The 27,507-nt window shown below is 42.5% G+C and overlaps 1 protein-coding gene across 1 annotated transcript in view; it reads left to right on the top strand.

Moving 5' to 3' along the window:
• Positions 1-1,950, top strand: part of ptgfrnb (prostaglandin F2 receptor inhibitor b) — a 50,201-nt gene extending 48,251 nt beyond the window's left edge. The window contains exon 15 of the mRNA XM_083985940.1: positions 1,319-1,950. Coding sequence (XP_083842066.1) covers positions 1,319-1,431 — 113 coding nt within the window. The 3' untranslated portion in view covers positions 1,432-1,950. The remainder of the gene's footprint in view (positions 1-1,318) is intronic.
• The last annotated feature ends 25,557 nt before the right edge of the window (positions 1,951-27,507 follow it).

Genomic DNA, 27,507 nt, shown 5'->3' with positions numbered 1-27,507 from the left:
ATCAGGCTTAATATAGCCAAAAAACAATCAATAAAATATGCTTTAATTGGCACCGATGCTGATCTTGTATCTGGCTGGAGGACTTTCCTCGTGCTATTAATGATTCAGATCTTAGTTTATAACGATCTACAGTGTCGGAGCTCGATACTGGAGTATTTACTAGTGCTCTTGGAGCCTTTTTTCACCACATGATCAGGTCAACAGGCAGCTGCAGTGAGAGGGAGTCAAAAGCTTTCTGCTCAACAGGAACTGAGGGTGTTTTCACACTTAACCTGTTTGCATCAGATAAAAACTGACTCGAGTGTGGTCGCCCACTTTCTGAAAAGAAAGCCATTCATCCGGTGCTGAAACAACCAAACCACCGAGCAGGGCCGGCCCCTGGCATAAACACTCTATGCGGTTGTTTAGGGCCACAGCCGTTAGGTGGGGGGCCACATGATCAGAAAGCAACGGGGGGTTCATTCAAGTCATTTAAACATCCTGAGGTCTGCATGTGCACGCTATGAGCTTTATATGTAATTTGAAGTCAATATTCAGCTTCTTTTATCTCACATTTGAGACATTTGGTGAAAATAGAATGGCACAATGACAACATTTGTGCTCAAAAAGCAATCTTACAAAATTTCATTTTAGACTTGTTTTCTACACTTATCTATTACTGTATTCATATCCTATTTCAAGCACCAGAACAGTTCATTCTCATGACTGAAGGTGTGTTTTCACAAGGGATTTGATTTTTTTTCACAAAGCAGACCTCAAATTTCCAGCATTTGGCCTAAATTATTTCTTTATACAGTGTTCTAGGACAAACTGGCCTCAGTGTGCTTACAGCGTAGGTTCTAATATTTAGACATAAAACACTTGAGTATTGTTACATCTGCAAGTATCTTAAAAAGATCAATTTAAGAAAATATGTAAAAGTCGAGAAAATGGCCTCAAACCTCAGAGGGCATAAACATGTCTGTATTCAGTTTTAACCAGTGATTTGGTGTTTGCGCTTAGAGTGCAGGGCCACAAACAAAAATCTTGTTTAGGGGGCCACCAAAATCCTAGGGCCGGCCCTGCCACCGAGCCAAGGCAGTCTCGATCTGTTCTATAAACTGTGTGGACGGAGCTGGAGCAGCCGTGAGGTTTGTTTAGCATCAGGAGGCGGAGCCAGGTCAGAGACTGTGAGGAGCCGGGGCTAATTTTAGAGTGTGGTCAGGCAGGTAAAGTTCCTGAGGTTCTAAAAACAGGTGTATAGTGTTACCAGCAGGCAGTAATCACTCTCTGAGCAGAGGGAGCGTGGCTGCGTTTTAACCTTGTTGTGTGTCTGCAGGTGTCGGCCTCTTCTCTCTGGTGCTGGGCCTGGTTTGCGCCCAGTGCTGCTGCCGCAACACCACACACACCCCACGCTCGCGCAACAAACTGATGGACCTGGAGATGGACTGACAAACAGTTTCCCCCGCACCTACACACTGCAGCGCTCACAGGGTCAAACACCACACCCACAACAGACACACACCCGTAGACGATTTCTGGGACAGCCAGCTGTTTCCGGCCGACGGACGTTGGGAGTAAGAAATGACATGTCGCTCCGGAAACAGACACCTGATCCAGGTGCTCGGGATCATTCAGCGCTGCAGTGGAGGCGCAGGGGGACACTTTTCAGTTGTTTTTTTTTTCTTTTTTCTTTTTTTTTTTACGTGCACCAATGGGGAAATAGCCTTTGAAACTTTCTACGAAGATCTGATGAAATCTGTGGCGCTTCCAGTGATTTTAACTCTGACACTGATGTTTGCTCCCCGGTAAGACCAGAGCACTCCAGGAGAAAAATCCAGGAGTTTAATTATTGAGGAATAGGAGACTTCTGAAACACCACTGCCATTTGGGAATAAAGGACCACTAAACACATCTGCTGCTTCTAGGGATAACAAATGAAGCACTCAGGCTGGACTACAGTACATGCATCTTTTTTTTTTTTCTTCCTCCTGATACCACGGCTTCCTGCAAAGTACAACCACGTCTTGTAATAACAAGACAGACTTGTGGTGTTTTGTTGAACTTTGCATCTCCACAGGGTTACTAACACCTTGACGTGCTCCCGTCGAGTCAGCAGTTCTTTTTGTATTTGCGGCGGCCGGCGGTTTCAGGCAGCCTGAGCCTTATTTCTGTCACAGTTTTTAAACCTGATGTTCATTTGGGCGGCAGAAGTCCTAGGAAACGAAAGTGCTCTACGTGCTTTCCACAGGAGCGGTATTGCACTAGAACCACCCCAGAGTATTCCTACCTTAACTAAAGGACACCTTTATTCTCAGCTCTAGTTTTTTGAAAATTAAGAGATTTTAAAATGAGAGACATTTTTAAGCTTTACAAGGAGATATGCAGTTAGCGTGTTTGTGTGTGAGATATACTGTACGTGGTGCCAATATTTGAACTAACGGAGGCGTGCTTGGTTCACTTTGCCAGATCAACACTTGAACAGCCACAACGGGTGGCGACAACAAGCACTCTTCTTTTTATAGATATTCAGAAATGTATCCAGCTGTTCTTTTCTTGCCTGAGTCTCGTGTGTGTTTCGTAGACCGTGTGAGCGCCGTTGCTACAGTGTGTGAGACAAAGAGTTGCATGTACCGTGTTGTGACGACGGACTGGTGTCATTCATGAGCAACACAAGCCTCTTCCAGGGTTTCATTTCAACAGCATCAAAAGTCCCCCCCCCCCCCCCCCCCCCCCCCCCCCGACCCCCAGACTCTGACTGATTGGGTGCTGCAAGAAAATCATTTCCTTCCAGAGTGTGTAACTGCAAAGATTTGAACATGCATGTTTCTTTGATTCAGTTTCGCTCGTTAAAGGAATAGTCCAGCATTTTGAGAAATGAGTTTAGCTTAGCTTAGCATAAAGATTGGAAACAGGAGATGACGAATCTTGCTTTATCGAAAATGGGGGGAAAAAAAAAAAAAAAAACGCAGATCAACACCATTAAATTCACAAGTTAGAACAATCTGCTTGTTTTTTTCTTCTTAGAAATAGCTGTAGCACAAACATAAACAGTTATCATCTAAAACAGTGTCTTAATTAATGCTCTATTTTTACCACCAGTCTTTGTGCTAAGCTAAGCTAAGATAAGCTAAGACCTAATTCTAATGTTTTCCAAAATGTTCACCTCTTCCTTTAACGCCGATCACAATACGAGTTTCTGAAACCCGTCAGTGATGGTGGTTACATGCCTTTCTTTTTTTTTTTTTTTTTTCTCCAGTAAAGTTGTAGAAGACTGGTACATTTTTACCTGTGCACTTAACGGCTCAAACTGAAAAACTGTCTGTACGCAGAGGCGAGGCAGAAACCTGCAATAACCAGCTGACGGAGGGAAGTCGGCTGCTCTGTGGCTCCGCTCGTATCAGCTGACATCTGTTGAGTCTCTGTGGTGTTTTTATAGCAAATGAATGAACTGGTGTATCGTGTCGGCTGCTGTGTGAACGCACACTCACACTTCCAGCAGCAACAACACACACACACACACATACACATACACATACACATACACATACACATACACATACACATACACACACCACACCCAAAGTGAGGATGTTTCCAAACTGAGCAGGATCCAATCAGTCCTGTTAGGTTTGTAATGAGCCGGGCTGTTTGATGTGTTTTTAAATAGAGCTTTATGAGCAATATCAGGCTGTGTAGTCAAACTTCTTTATTCCTTTTCAAAGCTTAATTTGGTCTGAATCAGCTCTGAGTCTCATCCAGAAATGTGTGAAGACGTTGCTACTGGATACCAGGATGATCGTAGATCAGTGCTGCTGCCCCCAAATCATTTCTACGTCCACACTCGGACGTCCACTTCCCCGTCACAGCGTGGTCCTCTAACTATTGTGTGGAAATTGAGAAATATTGACAACAATGTGTGTGTTTTTTTTGTTTTTGTTTGGCTTGATCCATGGTGACAACTTCCATTAGGTCTCCATAATCACACTCCGCAGGTGTGTGTGTGTCTATGATAGTGCTGTTTCACTATTTAAAGTATGTTCTGCCACTATCACTAACAGACATATACACACTTACATATTCACAATACTCGAGCACACAGGTAAATAATAGGGCTTTGTGCCAAATGCTCTTAACAACACAGACACAAAACAGCATCGATACAACACACCACTGAACGTCTGAACAAGGCTTCCCCAGTGTCTTTATTTTATCATTTTACTGCAATGACTACGATGAACCATGATGTTTTTTAAATAAATAGATTTGTAAGATGTATTCATTTGTAATTGGTCTTGAATTGTTACTTTTTGATTTGTTTTTGTCTCTTTCTGAAAAATGCAAACTCCAACCCTGAGGCTAATTTAACACATTCAGCTATTATTAATCCTCCTAAATGTAAAAGATGAAGAGAAGGTCGTGCTCTTATCGTCGTTATCTGGTGTTAAGAATTCATTATCAGTTGCCATGTTTTAGGTTTTCCATGCATATTTAAATTAAAGCAGAAGTAAGCAATATTTTTGTGTTAATATAAGTCTTAAATAGTTATATCTTCCGACAGCAATCACTTACATAGAGTGTTTGGACTGAAACACGGGTCGGTCAGTCACTCTGCTCTGAGCCGAGGAGAAAACTTTTCTCGTATCCTACAAGTTTTATCCAATGAGGAGAGAGAACGGCATGAAGGGCTGTGTGTGCAGCCAAGGGATGCGCCTGAATGTGGTGACGTAGGGACGAGGACCAATAGATCCATGACGAGGGCGGGGGCTGCTAACTTCATGGCTGACAAGACGTTATGGTGCGTTCAAGGCAACTCGTAACTCGTGTTTTTCCGACCTGTGAAGTCGTACCAGTTCGATCTGGTACGAGTTCACGGGTCGGAAGTTACGAGTGGCCGTTATAGTGACTTTCACAGGTAAAACAGGTCGGAAAAACACGAGTGGGTTGCCTGAAACGCTACAAAGTCGTAAGTCGTGACTTGAAGCTGTAACTTACGGTTTCAAAAGCCTGCCTGGAACGCAGCATTAGCCAAAATGACCGGATCGCTTACTTCTGCTTTAAGTTTTCCATGCATATTTAAATTAAATCAACCCATTTATTATTATTATTATTAAGATACAATTATTTTTGTGCAGCTTCCATGTAACAATAACACGTTTGTTTGTGCATTCAACAATATCGAGTCGTCATGGTTGTAGGAGCGCAGACTGACCCACGGGTTCAGGAGGTCAGTCAGGTTGTGTGTCACCGTGATGTGATGTCACTCACAGTGTTTTGTGTGGCATGCTGCTGCTTAATGGAGTTGGTTTATTGTGTGAGCCGCTGCAGCCCGGTGGCTGTCGTCCTGCTCGGCCCACATTTACCCTCGCTCTGTTGAGACGCTGGGTTCTTCCAGAAAAAAAAAAAAAAAAAAAAGAAACTTCTGACGTAGTCGTGATCAGAGTTCCTGCTCGGAGACTTGTGACAAATGTGGGCCAATTTGGTTTTCTTCTCCGTCTCTGGGCAAACCATCAATCAGGTTTTTCTATGCTTCCAAACATCTGAAAAAAAAAAAAACAACTTCAAAAACTTCTATCAGAATAAATGTTTTATAATTCAACATTGGACCGCGGCTATATCTCTCTCTCTCCCCTCCATGTCTTTCTTACTGTGGCTCCCATCCCCTTGTTAGTCTTATGGGATTCATTTTCTGTCTGTTTATGCTGCCTCTCTCTCTCGCTATTTGTCACCACTCTCTCTCTCTCTCTCAGTCCATCTCTCTGCTGTTTGCTCCCTTTCTCCTCCACATTTCTCACTCCATCTCATTCACTGCACAGTCTCCCCACTTCCCCGCTATCACACACCCATCCCTCTTTGCACCCTGATTAGAAATGCAGATGAGCTGAAACCTCTGTCGCTCTCCCGGGGTTTTGATTTTTACACCTCTTTAACAACAGTCTCTCCATCCAGCTCTCCTTTTCTCCTCCTCCACTCATCCCTGTATGAGATGGAGATGAGAGGAAAAGAGAGATCCAGTGTCGATTGGCTCTGGATCGGTCTGTGGCTTCTCTAACTTGCACTCGGTCTCTCTCTGGGTCCATTTGACCCAGTTTCTCCTTCTCCTACTCTACTGTATGTATGTATGTGCGCTCATGGATCATTTGGTAATGTGGCCTTGTCACAACTTAAACCCACTGTCTTCCCTAATTGACTCAGCAGTGTTTCCGAATGTGTCTGCGTGTGTGAGATAATAAAAAAAAAATTATTTGGTTGTACTTCTCACCACTTCGTACACTCCTGCTGTTTTGGAGATGGCACATTTTGTGGCGATACCCACCCCCCCGGCTCTGATTTCGGAACGTGTCGCACACAAACACATACACACACAAACACACACAGCTTGAGGGTTGCTCCACATAACAAAAATTTCAGACAGAAAAATTTAGCAGTGCATGGAAGGAAGTAAGCAGTGTGTTCTCCCCGGAGTCCACCAGAGGCGACAAGTTTTCTCGTCTTCATTGTAATCAATGCTGATGTTTACAGCGGCTCCAAACAGCCTGAAGCCTCGGCTCTTAATCCTCCGTTTCTCTTTCTAATTTAAACACAGTGGCCTGGTGTTTTCTCTGCCTCACTCAAAATCACTGTTTTCACCCAAAATGCACTTGGATTGTTCATGAGATCCACTTGCTTAACTGATTTTCACTCGTGCGTTTAAATGTTGATTTTCCTGCTGTGCCAATTCTCAAAAAAAAGAAAAGACATACTCTCATAATAGAAAAGGCCAACAAGTCATTGATTTGTTATTTCTTTGCCTTTTAATATGATATTATTCATATCTTAAGGGCTACTGTAACTCTGCTAAGCTATAGGAGTCAATAGTGCAGAGGCAAGTATGTGATCTCTCACCATTCTACATGAAAAGTTGTTTTATACATACTTTTTGTGAAAAAAACTGTAGTTAAATCATCTAAATCTATTTATTTGAAGGAATATTCTTGTCCTTAGTAACAGATATTCATGGTACCCAGAGGATGGATCTGGATGGATGCTGACCTCAGACCTCTATAGTTTGCAGTGTGTTTTTCAAAGCTAGTAACATTTTAAGAGGAAGAATATGATTCATTTTCTGCAGCTGTGTGTCTGACCTTTGCTGCTTTGGGATATGCAAAGTTTATTTAAAAAAAATCCAGAGCATAAATGCAGGTATTCTTCCAGCATGGCATCGACTGTGTAGGTAACAGCGGGTTAGTCTTACTGGTTTACCACAGTGTTTTTCAGTTGCACGTCCCTTTCCTCAACTGTTTCCCCCGAACACAGGTCAGATCTGAAAAGAAGCCCAACAGCTGTTTCCCTACAGGAGCGTACAGCGGTCCTTCTTGCCTGGGTGTGTCTCCGTGTCCCTCCAGCGCTCGGCACACAGGCCCGACTGAGCCGAGTGATTGACCCGGGGTGAGATCTCACCAGTGTTGTGGACGTGGCCGCGTTGCTCCGCACCAGCAGCAGGAGGTTCGCTTCAATTAACTTCCAACTTTGCAGCATGGAGAGGTGAAACAGACACTCCACAGACACTCTGCCTCCTCACACCAGCTCTCATCTATCTCAGTCTGCCGTTCGCTGGCTCACTCACAGTAGCTGCTGCTGCAAAGTGTTTGGGATAATGTAGCGAAATAAACACCAGTTAAGATCCCTCTGCCGCCGAAGAATTGAATCTGTGTATTTTTGTAGTTTACGATTTCATAAGAGGTGTCTGGGTTTTTAGCAAACTAACTAAACACACAAACAATATAAGCGGAGAAACATTATGCCTCGGAGTTTAGGGCATCAAAAGTTTGCAGTAATCCACCCCAGAGTGCACAGTAACCAGATATCCAAAGAAAATACGGTTTATTAAAGCCAACAGTCAAGATTAAAATCAACACAAGCTGGCTGGATTGTAGTATAGTGATTTTCTCCAGAGGATGAACCCCAGTGAGCTGTTCCTCTAGTTTTGTGCTGCTGTTAGACCAAGATATTCATGCTCCTCGGATGTTTAAGTCCTGTCCACAAGCTCCTTTAAATGAGACATGTTCTGCCCCTTTTTCCACAAATTAAAATAGTTCCCAGGTGTCTTAAAGACATGTCTGTGACATGCTGTGATCAAAATACCCTAGCGATCAAACATCACAGCTCTTTTCATTCTCAATGCAAATCAAATCAGCCACTGCTTGCCTCACCCCGAGCTGTTCCCTCAGTTGTCTTCCAGTGATGTAACTAGTTTTTTCGAATTTGCATAACCCCACCCCTACCTGGGACCGGTAGAAGGAGCAGTGGTTCATTTGCATTTAAAGGGACAGGCACTGAATCCAGCCGTTCTGAACAGGGCTGTTTTGAGAGGATGAAAAGAGCTGTGATGTTTGATCCTTGAGGTATTTTGACCAAAACATGTCACAGACATGTCTTTAAGACACCTGGGAACTGTTTTAATTTGTGGAAAAGGGGCAGAATATGTCTCCTTTAAGAACAAAGGAACCTAATTCAAGACCTGAGCTACTTGTTTGCCAGACTATTGCAACACTCGGCCGCTCCTCCAATCTGTTTATCAGCAGTTGACGCAGATAGTTGATGCTAGTATCTCATCAACTGTAATACTGACTCGGGACGCAGGACGTGAAGCTCCTCGTAAAGCTCAAGAAACCAAAATGTTTCACCCTAGCAGCACACTTGTCAATCACTGGATGTAACGTACAGTACATTGTGTTTGGCCCGGTAGACTTTCAGTCTCTCTTTCCTCCCCAGTGAATTTGCGGGTTTAGAAATACGTATCATTTGCAAGTCAACCCCAAATCACCAGTGGGAGGTGAAACGTTAAAGGACGGAGGCAAGGACGACTCGCTTATCACATCCTACCTCCAGCTGAAAAGCTCCAGGCCTGTTTTTTTTCCCTTTTTTTTTTCATTGTTAAGGCAGCAGTGGATTGTTGGACTGGGGGTTTGGGAGGGAGAGTTAACTGGACCCCCCCCCCCCCCAGAGTAAATGTTAATGTGTGTGTGAAAGAGCATGCGCCCAGGAATGCAGCGATGAATCGTCAACACCTTCCCCTCACCATGGAAACTATGTCAACAAATGGGTGGGGGGATGGAGAGTGTGTGTGTGTGTGTGTGTGGGGTAGCAGTGTGTGTGTGTGTGTGATTTATTATTAGGTAGAGGATATTTGACCTCACTTCTTCACAGATCTCTCTTGTGCTTTCTCTCTCTCTCTCACACACACACACACACACTCACACAGACAAGGACTTCAGAGCAGTTAGATCATTTTCAGAGTCACTTTCATCTTCCGCAGACTTTCATTCAGTTGATTTATAAAACATTCAAACACAGAAACATTAGGAGAGTAACACACACTTGGAGGAAGATAACAGGAAATGGAAAAAAGACTTTTACAGATGCACAGGATCCAGATTTGACTTCCGTTACAACTCAGATGTGTATGATGTAGCTACTGTATGTGATATTATTTACCATAGAGTGGATCAATGCCGTCATTGTGCTTCCAGTGAAATCAGGGTGTCACATAGCCTATAGAAAGTGCTCGTAATTCAGCTCCAAAATGTCACAGATGCTAAATTAAACTTTCAAAATGCAGCTTCTTCTGAAACCCCAGCCTCCACCTGGGCCGCCGGGGCGACACAGGGCTGCAGCACACACTCTCTCACCCCGCGGCGGTGTCGCCCTGCAGGCGCCCCCCCTACCCCCTCCTTCCAGCACGTCTTGTCCTTGTATGGTGCTGTGTCTTCAGCGTGGCACCACTCCAGCTCTTCACCAGCCATACATCCACCTAATGCAGACACGTCCGAGTATATACACAAATAACTGGTACCACAAGTATGACTCCACATTGTCTCTCCGCTCCTCCTCTCCCTCCTTCCTCTTCTTCTCTCTGTGTGTGGCAGGACGCCAGCTAATATCTCTCTGAAAGACCAGGCTGCAGCAACTGCTGCTCTCTCCTGCTGCAGACACTGTTTACCTCTGACTCCAGATGGTAAATAAAACTCTGGGTTTCAGGATGGTTTTATCACGGGGGGAAAGGTAGCAGGCCATATTAGGAAGCCGAAATTCAAGGATCTGTTAACGAATATCCATTATAAGCACTGTGGAAATGATACGCACAGCTTACTCCTCATCAGTGACAGTTTTGGGGCTCCACATTAACTGTATTCTAAAAGTGGATTATTGTTATTGATGCATAGAAATGCATGCTGCATTTAACTATTGGTTGGTTAGAGGTAAATGCTTGCTGAAAAACTGCCCCCGACGGGAACGCGCATCAGCGGTTTTGCATTAATTTACCTCTAAAACAACTCTGTCTCAGAACGTTCTGTTATTATCTCATAGCGTGGTGAATATGCAGGTCACAACTTGTCCACCAGAGCGTTTTGGAGTTGTTGGATTGTGTATTTGATGAGTTTGATGAAGGAAACCAAGAAATCCCATGAGCCTCCGTAGCGTAGCTCTGAGCAGCTCACGGCTCTGCTCCGCCGTTCTAAAAATAGCTTGCACCGACAATTAAAGGTAATGAACCTACTGCTATAACTATAGGGATAATGGCAATGGGCCAATTTGCCAAAATGTTGAACTGTCCCTTTAACTATTGGTTGAGGTGGATAATTAACGTGCACAGGTAGAAAAGGAAGTGTGATGGTTAGGGCTCCATGTTCCCTTCAGGCCCCAGAAACACTCAAGTGTTGAACATTTTTATGATCACAGCTCCTAAAATAGGCACAAAAAAATAGTGATGATGGGTACTAGACACACATACACATACACATACACACACGCACACACTAATCACTAACAATGTGTATTGACATCATAGCTGTAATTCATGGCTGCGGGGATCTAAGCTAATGCTCCATGAGGGAGCATTAAAGCGAAAGGGATGAGGGAAAGTCAGAGAGGCTTCGACGTGTGTGTGTGTTTGAAGTTGTTTGAAGCTGTCAAGGCGCTACCACTGCAGTCGTTTTCTACAGACTTTGGCTGCCCGTGATCTGCTTTTTTCACACTCAAGACGCACACTTAGTGGAAACACATTCTAGTTCACGTCTTTAAACCGCCGTCCGCAACAACTGAGCAGTCTCGCAGGTTATTAAAGCACGTTTACACGAAGGGTTTCTAACATATTTCTGTGATTACTCTGTCACTTCTGCTTCTTTTTTTTTAAGATCAAGAAAACACAAAAGCAGAATAAACCAAACTGTGATATGAGCTGGCAGCCCGGAGGCAAACTGCGTCCATATCAGCTTACTGAGTTGTAAACTCATGAAGCCTCACGTCGACCTCGTAATCCTCGGCCCAGACGTAACCTCCATCACTTTAAAGGGCTCGCAACTCATCCAACGTCACGTCTCCTGCAGGATTTACACCCAACGTCACATAATAAGTTTATAGGAGATTCTCTGTTTTATTGGCGGTGCAGAGGTGTCGAAGTGCTGCTCCGAGGTCAGCGCGGGGACACGGACTCATCACATCGCTGTATGCTTTGTGCCTTCACTCACTGACCCGCGCAAACAGCCGTACGTCGTACAACCTCCTGAAATGTAGTCCTGAGATGTGTCAACACTGCCAAAGGCTGAAATGAACCAGTGGTATATTGTGTACACACGCACAGAGATAAGAAAAGCCGAACCAAGTTGCTTCACAACACACGGCACATAAAAGTAACACTGAAGCACTTTGACATCAAAGGCACCATGTGTGGGATTTTCAAATGTCATATTTAGGCAATGAAAGCTGGGAGCTAATATATTCCTAATGTACTGTGAGCGAGAAAAATCTGTAAATGCGGCAAGTGAAGACATCACATCTGAATCTGAACCGATAAAACACACTCTCTGGTTAATAATAGTCCTAAACTTTATTTTTAATACATAGTAAATACATTAAGAACAATTTCCAGGATGGATTTCCAGTTTCCAGTACAGAAGAAAACAGATTTCTCTTCTATTTTAAGTCACTGCATTAACATTACAAACAGTTGACTTAATTTGATCACTCACAGGAAGTGGGTTATAGTTGGCATGTTGCACAGGCTTTTAAAAACCATCCATTCAATTATAAAAAGACGTTCTAGTGACAAATCTCTGCAGTAAGTCTAATTCATGTCCCGTCATGTTGCTGTTTCCAGGCGCCTTCATGCATGTGTTTTTTTAATAACATTTTAAAAACATGTCACCAGCCTGTCTTTCCAGTAATATTTAAATCAGTGTCTTAGTACTTGTAACCTTGTGCGACCCAGATCTGCTGCCTGTTGCCGTGCTTGTGCGGCGGAGATAGACGATGTGGGTCAAGTCATCTCAGGAAAAAGTGCGATGCGGTGTTTGTGTGCAAACACGGCCGACGCTCCATCAATCACTGCATTTCACGGTCACGTAATATAAAAAGCAGCCTGAGAAGCAGGAGAGAGGGGAGGAAAACATGTCACACTTCAAACAACATCACCAACCATTAAATAGTGTGCATCGTTACACACGCCACACACACACACACACACACACACACACACACACACACACACACACACACACACACACACACACACACACACAACCTGCCTGTTCATGCATGACAGCAGCAAATGCCTTGTACATATACAAACACACTCAGGCTCATGTGTGATAGAGAGCTAATATAGTTGTAAGTGTAATTTTAGCTGCTCGGAAAGGTTGTTAAACACTATTTAAAAGTTAATTTTTAACATTTTGTATTTGAAGCTCAACTTGCCAATATATAATCAATCAATCAATCAGTCTTTTTCCATCGTAATTTATTCCATCTTCTTGCAGTAATTAATAACGTGTTCATGAAACTGGATAGAAACGCACCCAGTTGTCTGCAGGGCCCAGTTGAATTCAGTTAAAGTTTGTGTCCAGAGCTTCAGAGTTTTGTCTCACGTGGAGACACTGTGGACGTTAAAGACAGCCACACAGCAAAGAGGAGAAAAAGAAAATGCATGAAGACATCATTAGAATACATTACAACAATTACAATCCCCCTCTGAGTGTTTTTTTAGGAGGCTGCTCTGCTCAGTTACTTCCTCCCTCCGCTCCAGTTAACACCTCTCAGGACAGTGCAGGCCTATATGAGCGACCATACACACACAGTGTCAGATCCCATCATTATCACGCCGGCCTTTCATTGCTCTGGCTGTTATGATGCTCTGTGGATGCTCATATCGCGCCGCAGGCTAACTTACATTAACCTCTTTTCCACTGAGGGACACGGGCGCCCACTGGGGCTTTTTGACCCACTGTTGCTCCTTCACATGACGAAGGGGGCAGGGGCCGGTCAGTAGTGGGTGTCAGGGCCTAAAGTACAGCACCAACCCATGTCTATTGCCTGAATAACAGTTACCTTTTTTTGTCACTGCGCGATCAATTTTGCAACTTGTAAATACCATTCACATGAACTTCACAGCTACAATAACCACTAGTCTGTCCCATGTGGAGAAAGCAACCGAAGGCAACATACAACATATTTGTTGAATGAATCAATAGATGGTTTGGAACTAAAGGCATTTCTTCCAGAAAAAAAGGAAGATTATAGTTGTTCAATAATATCGGCTCAAGGTCAGGATTAAAAACTCTGAAGTAACTGGAGTTTTGAAGTGTCCTCACTTGATCGGGACAAACATGCTGCGACCTCCACCTGTCCCTGTAGAAATAAAAACACAGTAGCTATGTGTGAATTTAACCCACAGACATCTCTGTTTTGTTTTTCCGAAGTGCTAAAATATGTCAATTAGCACTGAATGTAAAGTAAAGCTCAGGTGGCTTTCATTATTTGTATTGAATTAATTACATTTTGAACTGATGTTGATGCTAAATGGCAACACCAACTCGTAGGTGTTAAATGCTAAATGAATATCAGGGAGTAACGTACTTTTTATCATGAATCTCTGTGAAGATGAATGTACAGTAGAACACACAACCACAAACCAAAGAGAGACTCAGTTTATTGTCATAAAGGAACAAAGAAACCAGAAATATTCACATTTAAGAAGCTGGAATCAGATAATTTTGATTTTTTTTTCTTTAAAAAACAACTCAAACCGAGTATTAGATTATCAAAATAGTTGACGATTAATTTAATAATCGATTATTGCGAGATTAATTGTTAGAGCTCTATGCTGGTCCCCCGTTGGCTTTTAGAACTTGGTGTGGATGGGTTTTTTTTTTCTTTTGGGGCCCCCCCACGCCCCCCACACCAGAATAAAAGTCAAACTGTGCCTCGGGGCGCCGACCTCCTTTCTCCCACTAACATACATTCAGTGTGTCTGTGCTGCTTGAACTCCTCCTGTTCTCCTGGGTCATCTCCTCCAACACTGCACCAAACACTGCCTACAGCTGCATTTCAAATGAAAGAGCAGCTTGCCCCCCCCTCTGTATGCATCTGCTGTAACCGTAGGGCTTTATTCAAGTCAGTTTGGGACAGTAAGCAATTTGGGTAGTAATTTAGGTAATCTGACTCTATTGGTGTTAAATAAATAAATAAAAAAACATGAAAGCCTTTGTATTAATGTGTAGTGTTATTGAGTTCTCAGTAAATAGTGTCACATTTATAGTCAGTAGCAAGGACATAACTGTACAAATAAATACTGAAAATGCTTAAATCTTCTTTTATGTCTTGAAGGTGACTCGTGTCATTTTGTAAATGTTTTCCTGTCGCTGCTTTGTTTTTTATCATTCAGTGAGAAAACAGCCGAAGATAAAAAACAATCCTGTGTCAAAGAAATTCAACAGATTCCCAGCAATCAGACATCTGGCGTCAGGTTAGTTGATGTAAGACATAAATCCAAAATATGAATCTTATTGTTTGGAATTTAATTTAAATAAAACATGATGTAATTGTTTAAAAAGAACTGTTTTCAAGTGCAGTGAAGTGATTTAGGTCAGAGTTGCGTGTGCTGTGACCTGCAGCAGCGTGTCTCTGCTATTGACACCTTGTGATTACTGATAGTTGAAGTGTTAGATTGTGAGATTTCCTTTTGTTGACGGTGCTCTGAACACACCATTCACTCAACGCTGAACAAGACGTGTCATGATGCTTATTCCCACTGTGATCGGTCTCTGCAGGTCTGTGGACAAAGACGAGAGACGTGTCCAAAAGCTGCAGGGAGCAGCGAGACCAGATAAAGTAAAAGGTTAGTTTACATATTGTCCTTTAAGAGAAGACTCAGTTTGGTTTAATACTTGGACGTTATAATAAGAAGAGCAAGAGCCGCCTCTCAGAAGTTCAGTCTCTCTCACCCTTATTTAACAGGCCGTGTATTTACAGCAATAGCCGGTGGCGATAGCTGCACACACTCTCAAGTGGAAGCTGCCCAGTTTAACCAGTCTTAGATACTGGCAGCGGAGGGTTTTTATCATTTTCCTGAATGACCAGAGGGCCTGTTCTTGTTCCAAACATAACTTCACCCTCAGTGACGCTCGGAGAGCAGGGACGTTCATCCCCAGAGCTCCCAGCTGCTGCCGCTGCTGCATTTCACTGGATATGAATCATGCGGACACTGAACGCTAGTTTCACGTCTCTAAGCAGCGTGAATCGATAAAAAGGTATTTCCACCGGGTGCTGCTTCTTAAAGGCTCTTCACACCCAAAGACAGGGAGATACTGTATGTACACATTAAAATTCACATCTGAGGGCAGTGGTGCAGGAAGTTTTCATATCTCTAATACCACAATGTGCAATTAGAAATAGTAGGAAGCACTTAACACATACACACCCAATACTCTGCATCAGTGTTATTTAAAATAGCCTATATTATATTATTAGATTATTGTTTTCAAGAAAAGATGTGCTGTAGTGTAATTTCTCTCTTAAATGTTGTAAATTGTAAATACTTAAAGTTGTGCTTAAAGCAGAGTTTATTCAGTATTACAAATGAAGCAATAAAATACTCGGTGCACTACACACAGGAGCCCTGCAGCAGTTTCCAGCTTTGCCTGATAGGTCATTCAAACATAATAGATGTGAGGATAATTCCAGTTTTATGATACTGTTAAGAATTGGCAGCAATTTCTCTCACCGCGGCGTATTCAGTTACTGTGTTAGCTGTAGCCGAACAGATACAGGGCTAAAAATAACACACGACACACTCAGTGATGATTACATTTGTTTCAAGTTGTGTTTACAGTGTCTCTGCATCCATGTTTCTGCTAATGTCTCTAACAGGGATGATGAGTGATGTATAGATGTTCCACATTAGGGCCGTTCTGTTGATGGTAAAGTCAATATGGGTGTTATGGAGAAGACGCTCGGCTCTGTGGGTTCAAAACCTCTGGAGGGATCGATCCCGTGCGTGAATAATAACCGTAGTTCACAGCCGGGCCGAAGAGTTCGTGGAGTTTGATGTGTGGCCTTGACATTTTCCTTCCTCTTTATGTCCCTGATCTTTAATTTGTGCATGTGGCTGTGGCTGTGGCTGCCCATACAGACCCCGGAGCTGTGAGGTTATTTAAGTCCACGCGCATTCAGGGTGACTCAGGTCAGGTTCTCTGCATACAGCAGCTGACTGCCCTTCATCACTCAGAGGGTCTGAATTACTGTCTGAACCTGAGACTTAGTGGATTAACCTTCTACATATACACATGCATGCAAACAAGTGTTGTCAGAAAGCAGCTATTGTTGCTGTCAATCCAAACCGGGCGGCTCAAGAGCAAATACAAAGGGAGAGAATAATGACAAATTTGCAGTTTCTCATCATAGATTATTTTTAAACTGTGTCCATGTTTCTTTGTTTGGTTGCAGCAGCTGGGCTTTTAGTTTCCGATATAGATGGACAGGAGCTTTGTGTCCGTCTTTAGTTTGATGCTGACCAGAGTACAGTGGGTTTATTACTTTAGTCCTTACTGGAAACTGCTGCCAGATGCTTCTGAAAATAAGATTTATAATCTTCTGTAAACCAGAAAACCAAGACGATGCACACACACGCACACACACACACACAATGATTTGGATTATTGTTAATAAAGGGAGATTTTGCAAAAATAAATATGCAATTTTTAATATCAAACTTTCTTCTATTAATGTGAAAATGCACCAATAGGCTGGATTTCTCGGTGGTTAAGTCGGAAATAATTAACTATTTTTATTTTAATTCATTCGTTCTCAATTCATTTTCCTTGTGGGTGAAATTACCATCCGCAGATTTGAGCTACTGGGTCATTAAAAACCGACTTTCTACCGCACTATTTGTTCCCAGTCACGGCACAAGTGGAAAGAGCAGATCAGTCCTGCTGTGTCAAAGCCCAAACCCCTTTCTAGTCTGAAGATTAAACAAGATTTTCTATAATCATTTCATCATTTCTATATTAACAGTGCGTCTAAAGACAACTTAGATACTTGTTGTGCATCTCATCTTTATCGACCATCGTTTTCTCTTCTCTGTCGTCACTCTGCAGTCTGGGCTCCACAGTCGTTCCTGCTCTTTGCCCGTTTCTGTCTCAGCCAGGAGTCACTGACTTCAGAGACCTGTGGGTGCGACGTCCCCGAGGCTTCGTCCACCTCAACCTCTCCATGTTTTTTTCCCCAGACTGCTCCGCTTCAGTCCGTTCACTGCACTCTGCGTCTCCTTGTTCGTGCTTTCATCCAACCAGGGCAGTGAAGGCAACGCCATCCCTCCGAGGGGGATCCTGTGACGGCCTCTCATCTCCATCAAGGCCTCTTTCTTCTTCTTAGAGCCCAAAAATATTTAATGAAAGTCTTGAAGAAGCTCCTACCTCATAGTGAGGAGTGTAACTCTCACCAAATACAACTATGTCCCACACTGGGAGCTTCTTTTTTTATATATATGTCATTGAAATGGTTTTATAATCTGCTTTTAATGAACCACAATGCCTTTCAAGGAAAATGTTACCAAGTCAAATACACCCGCATGCACACACACAAGTTACGTAAGAGTTGTGAGTGCTGGTTCACTGCATCGGTTGTTACTTCAAAGAAAGAGGAAAAAACAAAGAAAGAGGGAAAGAGAATAAAAGGATGGGGTTTATTCCTCGTCATTCATCTGTCAAGTTTTCAATCTCTTTCTCTCTCTCTCTCGCACTGGAAATAAGCTGAGCTAGCGTTTGGTGTCAGCATGTTTTTCGCCAGTGTGTGTGTCGGTTCGTTTGTGTGCGAGAGGCTCAAATGTCCCCCAGACAATAAGACGCCCTCGTTTAAAACAACCGAGAGAGAGTGAGAGAGAGGGAACAATCAAGGAATGAAAGTTGTTGGGAGGCAGAACTTGAAAGAGACAGAGGGAGGCTCTTTCTCTATGACTTGACATTGGACTGAATTCGAGACGAACCTAATCCCACCGAAGAGAATAAGAATTAGAGAGGAAGGGAGATCAAGATGTGGTTTTAACATTTAATCAAATGTCAGAACCTCATTCCCAAATAAAAGCAAAGCCAAAACATACAGCTCCTTTTATTTTCCTCTCTTCTACTTCCCTTCAGTGTCAGGGCCCAATCATGCTACGAAATTTGTCCCAGTACCTTTAGATAATAGGCTACCGTACCCCCCACCCCTTCAATTTCTTCATCATCCTTTTCCACAGCACTCAGATCAGCCTCGGCCATGACGCTCAGCTAACTGTGTCCTCATAGGGGTCGTGTTGCTGCGACCGTGAACACACGATAGCCTCTTGAGTGTTTCTGTCTGAGGCCAGGCAGCGGCGGATCAGCAAGAACCTTAATTTGAGTTAGTTCCAGTTTGTTGATAAGACCTGAATGTTAACAGCTGCGTCTGGAGAGCTTCCTGGAAAACCTTTTACATGCACCGCTCTTTATTATGATCATCCAAAGCATAGACAAATGCATGCTGATCTCGCCTGCATGGCTGAAAGTGGAAGACAGTCTTCTAACTTTATGTGTTTTTAAAACAACCAACTCGTCTTCACTCAGGAATAACATGGTCATGAACTAGACAGGTGAGGACGGGTCATGTTATTAATCCTAGACCAAGAACTAATGCCATGAAAAAGAGACATTTCTGAGCGTGTGAGTGTGTGTAAGAGGGGGAATTTAGTGATGAAAGTGTATTCATATATGTATTTATGTAAAATATTATGGTAATTTGGATACATATGCCAGGGGCGTGTCTACAATTTTCATAGGGGTGGCCTAGTACCTAGTTTTGTCTGCAAAACCCATCTCTACTTCAATTACTAACACTGCAAGAAAATATAGACCTAATAGTCAAAATACAGGAGTGGCAACATACAATTGTGATAGAAAACCTCAATATTTTATTCTTGAAAAAAAGAAATTGCTTGACAAAACCCAGTATAAAAGCATGTATAAAAGGCCTCTGACTGGGTATATAGCCCATTATATTTTGGGGTGGCCAATCAGATTTCATGGGGGGCCCGTGCCACCCAAGGACACTTCCTGAACACGCCCCTGATATATGCATGTTTTTTAAAGCAGAAGTGAGTGGTCCGGTCGTTTTCGCTAATGCTGCGTTCCAGGCAGGCTTTTGAAATCGTAAATTACAGCTTCAAGTTACAACTTACGACTTTGTAGCGTTCCAGGCAACCCACTCGTGTTTTTCCGACCTGTTTTACCGGTGAAAGTCACTATAACGGCCACTCGTAACTTCCGACCGGTGAACTCGTACCAGATCGAACTGGTACCACTTCACGGTCGGAAAAATACGAGTTTCCTTGAACGCACCATAACAGTCCTCGTCCCTACATCACCACATTCACGGCGTTCCTTGGCTGCACACACAGCCCTGCATGCCGTTCTCTCTCCTCATTGGATAAAAACTGTAGGATACGATAAATGTTTTCTCCTCGACTCAGAGCAGAGCAGAGGGACTGAGAGACCCGTGTTTCAGTTCAAACACTCTATGTAAGTGATTGCTGTCGGAAGATATAACTATTTAAGACTTATATTAACACAAATATATCACTCACTTCTGCTTTAACTAGGACCCCAGGAAGAGTAGCTGTTGCATTAGTAACAGCTGATGGGGATCCATATAAATCACAGGATTTATATGAATGGATTTGTTTGATGAAGTTGTCATGGAGTCAGTCTGTATGCGCAATTAGCTATCAGCACTTCCTGTTTGCACTGTAGTGATTTCAACGAGCAGCTTTCCTCTCTGTGATGCAGACGTGGATTTCATGAATGTGTCCTCAGGAAGTGGCCGCCACGGCAACATCTGACACCATGTGCATCATCGTAGCGTTTGAACTGAATCATGACCGAGAGCTGGACTGTGTGTCTGTGAGCCGCTCGCCAACAGAAACAAAGATTGTTGACCCACAGTTGAACCAACACTTGGCTTCACCGTATCTTCTCATCAGACACTTGGCGCTCGTCGTTGATTTAAATGTTTTGAGCACAGTGAGAAATTACTTTGTTCTCTTGGATTGCACTTACTGTTGCAACCGAAGCTTCTCTCTCCGTCTTTAATTCCCCTCTATAACACACACACACACACACACATACACACACACTCTCTCATATATATGCACCCACCCAGGGGGATCCACAGACTCTCTGCTTCATGCTGTCAGGGGTGTGTTTGCCGAGGTCACTAAGTCATGTGTGTTTCTCAAGTTTCTCAGCCGCCTCTCTTCCCCCTCGTTCCTCTGTGTCACATGCACAGTCTGGAGTTACACACGCGCACCCTCTGCACTTACGCGCATGCACGCATCACTATAGCAACAGATGCAAATGTACATTTATTACCATGGCAACATCAGGCTGAGCATATGCATTAAGATTTCAGGGGGATCAGTTTCCAGCGTGGCTTCTTCGTAGCTAACTCTAAAAGATTCTAATTGAAGTTTTTCCAAGTGTATTCAGCAGTGATCAGCAGTGTTAGCTGACTTTTTAAAATGCTCAAATATACTCTTAGCTTCTGCTGCTGCAAAACCAGCCCCCTCCTCGACAGCAGAGTTCAATATTTAGTGTCCTTTTGGCAAATATTCAGTATGAGGATAACTTCAAAATATGACTGTTGAGCAATTTTTATATAATAATCGTTAAGTTGTTAAAGTTTTTTATTTGTCCATTATTTCCAGTGGTTTCCAGCTTCTCTGACATGAAGATTTGCTGATTTTCTTCTATGACAGTAAACTGAATTTCATCTGGCTTTGGAGTGTTAGTTAGACCGAGCGAGTAATTAGAAGATGAAGATGAAGATGTCACCTTGGGCTGTGGGAAACTGTGATGAGCATTTTTCACTCCTTAATTAATTATGAGAACAAAAAAGATCATTAAAAAAAAAAAAAAAAACTTCAGCTCAAATTTCCCCCAATTCTTACTTGATGATGCAAAATACAAAATGTGCAATAATCGTAGCTCGGCAATCAGGCTATGATGCAAACATACCGTATTATTTTATATCAAGGCAAATAAGTTTACATGTGAGATCAACGAACCTTTATTCACACACACACGTGCATACACAGTCATCGTGCTCATAACGTACGGCCTCTTTCTCCCATCAGTGTGACTGTTGGTGCTGGTGCTTTTCAAAATTCAATCATATTTTTCATTAACCCCGGGGGGAAGGAACTCACACACGCGCACGCACGCACACATACGCGCGCACACACTCTTCTTGATGATGATAAACATGTTGGAAGTGATTTTTCCTTCTGCCTTTCATTCCTTCCACCATCTGCCACCGCCAGCAACTCTCGAACGCTGCAGCTCTGTTTGTGTCGGAGGAAGAATAGCGCCATCCTCCTCCTCCTTCTCCTCCCTCCTTCCTTCCTCCTCTTCTCTGTGCTGTAGGGAAATCTCTTTTTAAATCCTGCAGATTCACTGAAAATCTGACATAGTGGCACCAAGGGGCTCCTCTTGACCCCGCCCCGCCCCGCCGCCGTCCCTCCTAACTCTCTGTGTGCTCTGTATGTTGCCTTTCAGTAGCTATCAGACATAATAAAAGCAGATTTTGAAACGAAGCCCCTCTACAAGACAGAGCCTTGGAGAAATAGGTCAACATTTTGGGAATGTGTTTATTACTGAGCTTTATGAGCTGGTAGACACATTTCCATGTTTCCATAGAAAAACAGAGCTAAACTAAGCATGATTGCTGCTGATTGCTTTAATTGATACAGTGCCTGAATGAATATAAGTCCATGTAATATCTATTTTCAATTACCACAGCATTTATGCCCTAGACTACACTGAAATGCTGCAGTAGGCTACGTAACAAACTTATCTAAAAGCCTTTTTTCTTTAGAGCTGTAGAGTAGAAAGGAAATTGGCTTATATAAATAAAATATATAAACATCTCTGGAGGCTTTTAGTTTTTAATCTGTAATCGTGTTGCAGCCCATGCAACACAAACTCCAACAGCTTCAGAAACCCTGATTCGAAGCCAAAGCGTCATGTTTAGCTGTTTGTCTCTGTCTGTCAATCAGCCCGACACAGGGATGCAGAAGTGTTGTGCGACTGGCGGAGATGCTGCGGAGATGAGATTAAATATAGTCTGGGAGAAATTGTCTTTTATCTAATGGTTTGGGGGTTTTTTTTTTCTCGCAGCAGGGATACCCGTTTGTGTGTATTTTGATTGACAGTGTGAGTTTTTTGAAATTTCAAGGCGGTATTTCACCACAAAAATGTTCCATTAAAATTTGATGGGTGAAGAAAAGAGGCGGGCTTCTCTTCTTTCTTAGTCTTTGTGAGGAGAAATTTTAAGTTTGATGAAAAGTGGAGGAAGAAAACAATTTAGTGCAATGATGCAGCAGCCAGAGATGAATTTAATATTTGATCTGAGTCTTCTCTAAATCATTTCCCCATATCCTGATACACTTACATTGCTGTTATTCTGTATATGACTGTTTTATTTTCCATGTAAGTGATGTGAAACTGTTGGAGGGCGGAGATGCTTCAGATGAATAAAACAGCAGCAGCGTTTGTTCAGAAGAGCAGTGGCGCCATCTAGTTTTAAACCTGAAACATGATGGTAGTCAGAAAAACAACAGCTCAAACTGTATGGACACATGTTTTTATTAAATTTTCAGATTAATTTATTTAAACAGCATCCTTCTGCTCTCCAATATGTTTTTTTTATGTAGTAAAGATGTAATTGTCCTGTCCTGCTCTTTACCTTTAAGCTTTAATAGAGTGTTTGTGAGTAAGTGAACCTGACCCTTCCCTCAGATTAATATTACACCTCATGTGTAATAATCTCTGATGTGGTAACAAATTAAAATGTGAAATCACAGAGGCAGATTCTGGACATGATTAATCGTTAAATGAATTTCATGTAGTTTTGTTTTTCTTTTCTTTTTTTGTCTTTCCTCACAGGCCTTCGCTGACTCGCAGCTGCAGAACAACTCATCACACAACAGTATTTCTCCTATAATTAAATTACTTCCTTACACCACGTAATGCAGACACTGTATGGGTAATAATAGACAATTAAAATATATCTGTAGTCGCCACATTGATTAGATTTACCCACTTTGGTTGCAACAACAGCAGTTACAATTATAGATAGGAAATAAATGTGATCTGTTAAAATTTTAAGATGATGTCATGTTAAGTTTACCTGAAACTGCTGGTTAAATAACTCCACATTAGGAAATGCAAAGTGTTTCAGGCCAGTGTTTGTGCATGTGGAGGTTATATTCCAAATGTATATTCATGTTTATGTCCTTTGATGTTTTTCTTCTTTTAAACCATTATAGAGCTGGGGTTTCCTGAGGGGCAGTGAAATGTCTCATTGTGTTATCCTCCCTCCACAGTGGCAGGACTTCTGCCTTTCAGCGTCATCTGCCGGTAAAAACAGAACAACAGCAGCGATTCGGCATCGGGAGGAACGGGGCCCTCGAGATCCGAGGCCCCTGGGCGCCAGTCTAATTACCACGGTCAGTAATACAAACATGCTTTAACAGCTTCCCCTGAGTCTTTGCTTAAATGTGTAACAGAAAGCCTGAAGATCTGCTATGAAAGTGGAAAGATGCACACTTCACATCACAGCACCTGTTGCAAATACTGTTTGTTCATTTTTATACCAAAAAAAGAGACAAGTCTGACAGATTTTATGATTTTTGACAACATTCAAAACTTCATAGTCATACTTGGAACTCTCTTCCATCATGTTGTTGTGATGGGACAAAAGCAGAAGTCATCGTGACGCTCTGCTCCATCATTCAGTTTACGGATTAAAGTTTATTAAAAGTGCAAAATCACGGTGCGTGTGCAGAAACTGTCAAAGTGAGACCCTGTTATCCATTACACCCCTGACTCTGTAATGGGTAATAAAGTGGTCATGGTCAATAGCCCCACACACACACACACACACACACACACACACATACATACATACATACATGTGCAAAGAAAGAAAATATTTTGTATGCATTCCCGTGGCAACCAAGCAGCATAAAAACATGCAGCTGTAAATGCATGTTGCAGGTATTCTTTTAAACACACACACATGCACACACAAGAAAACACAGCTCATGCACACACATATCAGGACCATGTCAGGCAGTGTCCACGCTCTCATTACTCATGTTTGAACATCTGGGTTTATGAGTAACATTGTGTGTTAGCATGTCCTGGTGTGTGTGTGTGTGTGTGTGTGTGTGTGTGTGTGTGTGTGTGTGTGTGTGTGTGTGTGTGTGTGTGTGTGTGTGTGTGTGTGTGTGTGTGTGTGTGTGTGTGTGTGTGTGTGTGTGTGTGTGTGTGTGTGTGTGTAAAGAATGCATGTCAGCTCTAATAAGCTGTGTGCTTGTCCTAACTGGAAAATATCCAACTCTAGGGTCACTAACATGAAGCGACAGGATGTTTGTCGATCAAGTCATGAGTGGAGCAGAGAACAACAACCCGACGAGTCCAGTGACACGATGAGAGGAGAGAAATCTGGAGCACGAACTGAACTGATTGTGATGATTTACTGACTCTGTTTTGTGCCAGCTCAGTGTCACAGGGAGTTAAGTTCATGTCTAATGTGTGTCTGAGTAGGAAATGTTTAATGAAAACATGCTCTGGATGCTAATGGAGCTGTTTAACAGAGTTTTTATTGAATGCATTACAGGCCAGCTTATAATAATAAAAGACATGCACATGTGCACTGCAGACACATCTGGTGAAGAGAGCAAATACTTTTCAATATGTCAGACTATTCCTTTAATCGCGTCTATTCACTGTGTGTCAGCCTCTAGTGGCTGTGTGAGGAAGTGCAGCTGAAAACACTGAGCCGCCTGCAGCCACACATCTACTCATCTGTATACATGAGTAAATAGAAGAACCTGAGCTCACAGTCTGAGGCACTTTAACTTTTTTTTTTACTTTCACTTTCCATCTTGCCGCTGTTTTTGCATGCAAAATTATTATTATTTTAATCGACAACCTATCAGTTTGTGATTAAAAACCACTCATCATCTTTTCTTTCTCTTTGTTCCATGTAAACTTTCAGTTCACGGAACTTGCACATCGTCATCATCATCATCATCCTCCGCGTGCGGCCGGCTGTTGTGGGCGGGTGCTCCAGTGCCTCTTATTAAGCCGAGGACCCTGCAGCTCAGCAGTCTGCATGGGGCTCGAACCTGTCAGCCGGTGAACCCTGCGACTCGGAAAGAGCAGCAGCGGAGCAGGTGAGTTTGTCGCGCAACTTTTTTTTTTTTTTTGTAAGTAGTGTTGAAATTTCTTTCGTTTTTAACTTTATATTCTAAAGATGCACTGAATATTATAGCACATGAGAAAATTAAGGTAAAATACGGCAATAAATTTAACACTGTAGGACCTCAATATTATTTGAATATTCTACAAGTAGGGGAGAGTGGGGTAATTTGTGCCATGGGGCAAGTAGTTCCACCCCTGTTATCTAGAAGAAGTTGGTCATGTGACCACATATCTTTGAAGGGGCATCCATTTCACTCATCCTATCAAGAAGGGAGACACATGGCTTGAGAAGAAAGCACATTTATGTTCAAAAAACACGTTTTTGCCCTCCAAAGTAAAATTTATATGATCAAGGTTTTTTGATTGCCTTGTTTGAACAATTATAGATAACTTTGAAAACAGTTCACACATGTTTTAGTGCTTTATTAAGCTACACCATGAGTCTATACAGTTAGCATGATGCCAGCTCAAAACAGCTGGGGAATCCTTTTTTTTTCAAAATGCTGGGCTTGGGGTAATTTGTGCCAAAGGGCCTGGGTCAGTGGCAGTGCTGTCTGTGTATAGGAGAAATTAAATGATCTGTTTTACTTCAATTATCAATGGCACAATTTACCCCAGTGTATTTTCTCTAATGGCACAACTTACCCCGCACCGGGGGCAAGTTGTGACACAAAACCACTTTTTTTCTAAAGCTATATTTCTGAAACAGTTAATTTAAGATTCAAAGTGATTGTTCCCAGGGATGCACAACATCCTAAACTATATGTACATATTTTAGTTGGGAGCATTATAATAATCCCCTTGCTTTAAAGGCAATTTAAGTAAAAATTGGCACTACTTACCCCGCTCTCTCCTATGGGATATAGGCTGATTATAATTCCTACAAGAAAAAAAAGAAATATATACATAGGCTCTATACATATTAAAAGGCAACAACATATTTCTAATCCATTCAAACACATGACCTAAATAACTGATGGCCTACTACCTTAATTATGATGATGAATATTATAAGAGACTGGTGTAGATTGTTGATTGGTGGAGTTCATTTAAATCTTATAGTTGTAAACCAACTATACTGCAACACAGCCCCAACATATGTGCATACAGTATATCTGCACTATAGAAACTATGGGAACACCTGCATGTATATTATTTGCATTACTGCCAGAGAAAGTAATATTGCACAAACAAATTAGCAGTGTGATAAATGTGCCATAGGTTCAGTTTCCCTTCAGAGCCGTCATGAGTCCCTGTGTTTAACAGGCTGGAGTAGCCTAAATGAGTCTTTCTGAAAACTGTGCAGTGACTAAACCGAAGTGTGGGCTGAGAAACCTCACTGCAGATGCTTGTTTGACAAAGGTCTCTTAAAAGAATGAACAAAACCTCTGTTTACCCACACATTCCCTTCAAGAAGTCTGTTAGCCTTGCGCAAATTATTTAAAATCAATATTGACTCGACCATAAGTAGCATCAAATACTGGAAATACTGCTGTGTTTTCCTTGGTGCTGTTGTTGCCATCGTTCCATGCTGCCTGCACACACACGCAGCTAAAATAAGGTGTGTGGAGAGATTTAGGTTTTCCAAAGGCTTGCTGTCCTTCACACTGCAACTCAAACACAAACAGCAGCACAGATGCAGGACCCCTATACCCTAGTGGTGACAAGAACTACAGCTTGTATTTACTAGAGAGCAGCTGAGATGGGATCCAGCGCTCATTCAAATATGACAGCACTTTGGAAATGAATTGTCCTGACTGAGCTACTTATTAAATCTATTCCCCTTAAAGGACAGCCGTGTGAAGTGCTGACTGAGCGTCCTCTCTTAAACTGAGCACAAACAGATGTCTGTCATCTCCAGCCACAGACATGAAGGGGACAATGAGCAGGTGCATCGGAAAGACGGAGGCAGTAAAGAAAAGAAACACGC

The sequence above is a fragment of the Trachurus trachurus genome (assembly GCF_905171665.1).
Source record: "Trachurus trachurus genome assembly, chromosome: 2".
Taxonomy (NCBI): domain Eukaryota; kingdom Metazoa; phylum Chordata; class Actinopteri; order Carangiformes; family Carangidae; genus Trachurus; species Trachurus trachurus.
Note: the sequence above shows the minus strand (reverse complement) of the source record. Positions and strands in the feature narration are given on the sequence as shown.